General features: G+C 37.8%; 1 protein-coding gene across 4 annotated transcripts in view; it reads right to left on the bottom strand.

Annotated features, from left to right (window-relative positions):
* The window catches only part of bnc2 (basonuclin 2), a 183774-nt gene that overhangs the window by 96966 nt on the left and 80808 nt on the right, over positions 1-6000 (bottom strand). For all 4 annotated transcript variants that reach the window (XM_057331242.1, XM_057331238.1, XM_057331240.1 and 1 more), the window contains exon 2: positions 5658-5894. In XM_057331242.1, the coding sequence (XP_057187225.1) occupies positions 5658-5894 (237 nt within the window). The remainder of the gene's footprint in view (positions 1-5657; positions 5895-6000) is intronic.

Here is a 6000-nt window from a genome sequence, read left to right as displayed (position 1 = left end):
ACAGTAAGTCGAAAATGACAATTGTTTTTCATATACACATCCTACATATACTATAAATATAATCTATATATATATATATATATATATATAAAATCTAAATAATAGTACACTGCCATGGTAAACAATCAACTACACGTAGTACTTAGATCTGTTCTAATAATTTACTATTTATTTACTATTGTTTTACATGCATTACATCACAATAAATTAAGATATGAATTATTATATGAATGTTATGAATTTATACTTTAAAAAATTGTAAATCTGTGTAAACTGTCCCCGTTGTTTGAAATAATCATGACAGCCTATGAAACAAGAATTTAATGGTGTTCAGTTTGCAATGTTAATTACATTCTAATTGTTTCAAGAGGCTTCTGTTTGTTTCAAGTGTTTAACAGTTTAATCGAGTGCCTACATGTACCCACAGGAGAGCAAAATTATGGGAAATGCCCCAAGTGTGCATGCAGATGGTCTCAAATGTTTATCATGCCTACGTCTTTTAACACACACATGCGTTACGGCCATCACTGACCCCTTCTTTGCGTCGCTATGAAAAGCGCAACACTGCCTCTTCACTACCCTGGAGACAATGCTGCTCTGTTTACTGATACTCCAGAAACGTATTTCTGACTGAACACGTGAGTGACTGTGTCACCCCTCAGGACAGACAGAGAGGAGATGTAGCATTGCACAAGCATGTGAGTGATGTGCCCAGTGTCAGCTATTGATCATAGCCAGAGGAACACATATACCAAACACCTACTCATATCCACTCACTGCTCCAGAGAATAAAGGAAAGATGCCGAGCAAATCTTTAGTGAGGCTGAATGAAAATCTTAACTGAATCGATTTGTGTGTACTTCAGAGTTGAGCTCGGGGGGGTGTCCCCGTCGCGTAGCGCTGATGAATCTGCATCCAAACTGGCTGCAAGCCAGTATCACAGAAGAGTGAATTTCTCTGCCCACCAGAGACCACTTCTCCTTCCCCAAAAACAACCCACACTCGCACTCGCCATCTCTCATCCTCAGCATTTTGAAAAGTCTTTGAAATACTTAGAATAAACCAAATCCAAAAAATGTAAGCATTTTGAAGATAAATTAATAAAAGACAAAAATGGGTTTCACAAAGAATATCAGATATCTTATTTTTAAGATAAACAAATTAGACTTATTGTTCATAGGAAATACAATAAAAGACTCCAGTGATATTTCTCAAGAGCATTTTAGTTTAATATTCCAACACTGCTTTGTAAACAGTAAAATTAAATCATGAATATTAAAGCCAATTTAGCAGTGAAACTGGTACAAACAACATGTTTATTAAAAGCCATAACTACAACAAATTGATTAACTAATTACGTAATCACTCATATAGATTTATGAGGAATTCAGAGAAATATGGATGTGCTTTTGCTGGGGTGAAGTGATGATTTTAACAACTAAAATATTATACAAAACATGTTGAAAGGCCGGGATGTATAGGCAATACAAAAGCGGGCATGCACTCGTGAACACACGTAACACAAACTAACGTAACAAACAATCATACGGCGCTGCACCTTGTATGCACTGTCTCTCCCCTCTCTCTCGCTCATCTGTACATCTTTTTTATGCACCTTCTCGTAACACTTGACTTAAACAATAAAACATGCCGGCAAACATGCTCACTTTACAACAAAAACATAGAAAAACTTTTTTTCCCCCACACTCTCTGCTTCCTTCACATTCCAGCCTCTCATTGAAAACATTAAGAGACTGTCTGTCGAGGAAAGCGAAAGGAATTAGGAAAGAAAGCATCTCTGAGTCAGGTGAGATTACTCCCCTCAGCTGAGTCCATTACTTAATAGGATCAGTAATTAATGGCAGGAGCCAGATCCATTCAGCACAGGGACTTCTGAACAAGCACCCACTCTTCTGTAAAGCGACACAATAACTTAACAAGAACTTACTCTACAGACCATTTTGAAACTTAAATCAAAATTTATTTTCCACCATACAATTAGCTTTAACTGGCAAATCAAGTCTGACATGTTGCCTCAGTTATTGACAAAAAAGACAGATATTGCCTACGCTGGACATCATCCTGTCACCAAAGTTTGGGAGTTAGTACAAGCATGCTTCCTGTGAGTACCCCAATTTAGTCAGCACTTCAAGGATGGTGTTGACCCTGTCCTAGGCTCTATCTGCCGAAAAGAAGTTGTGGGTGTTTCCCTTACCACATATCCCCTTTCACTCTACTCTCCTCCACTCCACCCTACTCTTTTGCGCAGCCAAGGATAGGCAAGAGTCGTTTCATCTCGCACCCACATAGGCATGCAGAACAGACAGGGAAAAGAAAACACACACTTCACCACAATCCCTCCTGTACTTTTTGATTCTCAAACACAGGCGCACACACACCTATATCAAATTGTAAAAAGAAATGTGTGAGAGAGAGAGAGAGAGAGAGAGAGAGAGAGAGAGAGAGAGAGAGAGAGAGAGAGAGAGAGAGAGAGAGAGAGAGAGAGAGAGAGAGAGAGAGAGAGAGACCACCACTACACCACATACATGATCTGCAAACCAATTTCTAGTGAGCTAGAAATAAATGCTGTTCGGTTGCCAAAGTCTGAAGAGAAGTCTGTTTTTTATTTGTAGGACAAATTGAGAGAAGATTTTAAAAGAAAAAAAGAGCCTATATGAACCGCATTTAACAAATTATTCCTGTAGCTGTTAAAATGATTTTTTATAACCGTGTTCGGTAGATCCCAAAATACAGAAGAAATTAAATTACAGAAATGTTCGTTTAGATCATTTTTCGGTACACAATAACCCATCAATAATAAATATGAGAAGTAAGGCAGGTGTTTAATCAGTCTGTATAAATAAAATACGAACATTTGGCTTTATTAAAACTATTTCTACTTAGGCGTTTTATTATAAAAGTTGCCTGATATAGTGTCGCGCCTGTAAACCGAAGATTGTTATATATTTCGTTTGAGATGAGGTGTGATAATACTGGCACTCAATACATTACAAATAAATCGATAGAATTACAACATTTTAAACCAACAAAATATTGTGACATCGCCACTAAATTAGAAACCTAAATAGAAACGTTATTTAGGTTCGAATCTAAATAACACTGGCGGTTTCAGCAAAATATTTAAGCAGGTAATCCATCTAATTTTTTAGATGCCTGTAATATTGTTATTATTATTATTATTATACAAAAATATTTACCTTTGCAATAATTAATATCTTGCTAAATAGTTCAAGGATCTTTTTGAACTAATCATTCATAATAAATAACTATTTGTATAATGTAGGCTTTGTTTATAAAAAATCGCCATATATTTGTATATTTTTAGAAATAAGACGAAAGAATGCTGAGAGCGTCTGTGACAGAGCTTGACTGCACCAGCATCTCAAAGGTTTCACCGGAGATTTGCTTAGATTCAGAACCGGGAAAATGTTACCGATCCAAACTAATCATTGCCCTGTTTCAGCACCGCGACATCACATTAAATGAAAAACCATTAAAGCTCGTTTATACGGCAACCGGCGGGTCAAGACAGAGCAATTAGGACATAATATTGGTTATGAAGTACAAATTAATATTTATATCGATCATTGCAAATTCAACATTGTCGGGATGATACCTTTAAAATATGCCTGGTTGATATAAACTGGTGATGATGGTGTCGGGATCTTCTTGTTAACAGTAAACGCTCAGCTGATGTTACATTTCAACATTTTTAAATTCAAATGACTTTAGGACTGGCACGCTCAAAAGAGGCTTGCAATCCCTTTTTGAAAAAAAATTGAAAACACTTATTTCAATCATTGCCTTAATGGGAAGAACGTTAAAACCCAGAATAGAATTTATACTGTTTTATTACTTGTTCTGCATGTATCTGTAGTATTTGCATCATCATCATATTTTTCAATACATACGCACATATTTAACGAGATTATTATTATTATTTAGCCTATATGGCGGCTCAAACCTTTAAATATGTATAATACTCCTCACAAAATATCCAGAACCCAAAGAATTTCCATTAAGTTTTTTGTTTGTTTGTTTGTTTAAGAAGCATATCAGATTTTGTTTTAAAATAATAACTGATATCAGGCAGATTACATTATCATCAGTGCGTATTACGTGCCAAGGTCTCTTAATGAATCATTCTATTTTCTGATTTTTTTTATATTTAAAGTCCAGCTCCAATAAACTGCAATAAACTGCAACAAACTGCAACAGCATGTTATGTAACTAATGTCACGGATAAACGAAGCGCTGGACACACATCTTTTAAAAATATTTTTATAAAGATGCGTAATATTAAAACAATGCCAAAAGGCTAGTTTTATACATAACGTGACACAGTTATTAAGACCAAATAATGATTTCATTATGTCCGTAAACTCGCGGTTTATGTGTGTCTCAGGCTGAAAATGATTTTTTGTGAAGAAGCGCAGGACAGAATCCACCTGCGCCGATGCGCCGAACAGCACAGTGATCCCGTTATCAATACCTTTCATCTTTGCTCTCACGGAGAATACGCACTTCAAGAAAAACCGCAGAGTCCAAATGTTCAATTATAAATGAGCGACCCTCAATTATTTAGTGAAATGTGTACTATAGACAAAACAAGTAAAACAACTAAAAACTCTCTTTAATATAATGCCCAACACATACCGGTTTATCTGTTTTGTCCGTCTACACTTAAGTCGAGACGCATCTTAGTGTTGCGAATAAACAGAGATAACACAAAAAAAGTTCGTGAGGAATCTGGACAGATATGTGGACGGTGTTAGCCAAAGGGAGTCCAGGGGCCTGCGCTCGTAACAGTTTGAGCATGGCACAGAGAAACCAGCCCAGATGATTAATGCTCTCCTCACCATCCCGCCTTTCGCAAACCCCCAATCCTCCCCCTTTAAACCTTCCGTTCAGATACAAACACGCGCCACAGCAACTTTCGAATAATTATACATTATGTTGTAGATATATAGATTTTAGATACTGTCAGTTACAGTTTCAGCCGTACTTTTTTAAGTAGTTTTTAACGTTAAGGATTCCAGCGACAAACAGACGAACTCGTTTAGATTAAACATTTGGGTAGCACAGCTTCATCTGCCAAAGGGTCAACAAAATCAAACAAATGTTGTTTACATAGCTACACTTATTCGTTAATGCAAGATAATATGTCATATCTCATTTTTCTATCACACTCTAAAACTTTACATGGAAGGCTGTAGTTTGTTACATAGGATAGCATACTTGACAGTTGGTGTCAATTAAAGTGCTTGAACTCAAACACTCCCACTCAAAAAAAATCCATGGCTATTAACCACTAAACCTCTACCAGTCAGAGAACTTAAAACCGTTTACACATAGCAAACATTCAAATCATTGATACATCATCTACAACACATCAATATTCCACAATACTTTGTAAACAAACACACAAACCAGAATACTTTGTAAACAGCCAAACACACAAACCATGCACAATTACTCAAGACATATTTGCACACGCACACACAAACATGCACTTAAACACCAATAACAGCTGCACATTGCAGCATACACACACCAGAACATACAGCGAATAGGACAGACATGAGAACATACAGAAAGAAAGAGCGTGACAGCGAAAGGGACAGAGTCCCACTGACCTGCTGGGACATTCTGAAGACGAGGTTGCTGTCAGTGCTCTGCTGTGTCCATGTCCCCATGAAGCCCGGCTCGGCGCTGGCCGGTTTGGTGCTGAACTGCATGGAGCTCTCTCCTCCTCCTCCTCCCCCTGCACCACTGCTGCTGCCGCTGGCTCGGGCTATGGACTCGCGTGCCCTCTCTCGATCTTGCTCTCTCCACACCACACTGCCTCTCACATCCAACTCTGTCTCCTCAGACTGCCGGTGGAGAAGAAGGGGAAGGGGGGTAGATGGGGAAGAAAGTATGTGAAGGTGGAGGTTCAAATAGGCAAAGGGTGAATGTTCTTGCCTTCTGTCCTGATCT

Source organism: Triplophysa rosa, linkage group LG4, assembly GCF_024868665.1.
Source record: "Triplophysa rosa linkage group LG4, Trosa_1v2, whole genome shotgun sequence".
NCBI lineage: Eukaryota > Metazoa > Chordata > Actinopteri > Cypriniformes > Nemacheilidae > Triplophysa > Triplophysa rosa.
Note: the sequence above shows the minus strand (reverse complement) of the source record. Positions and strands in the feature narration are given on the sequence as shown.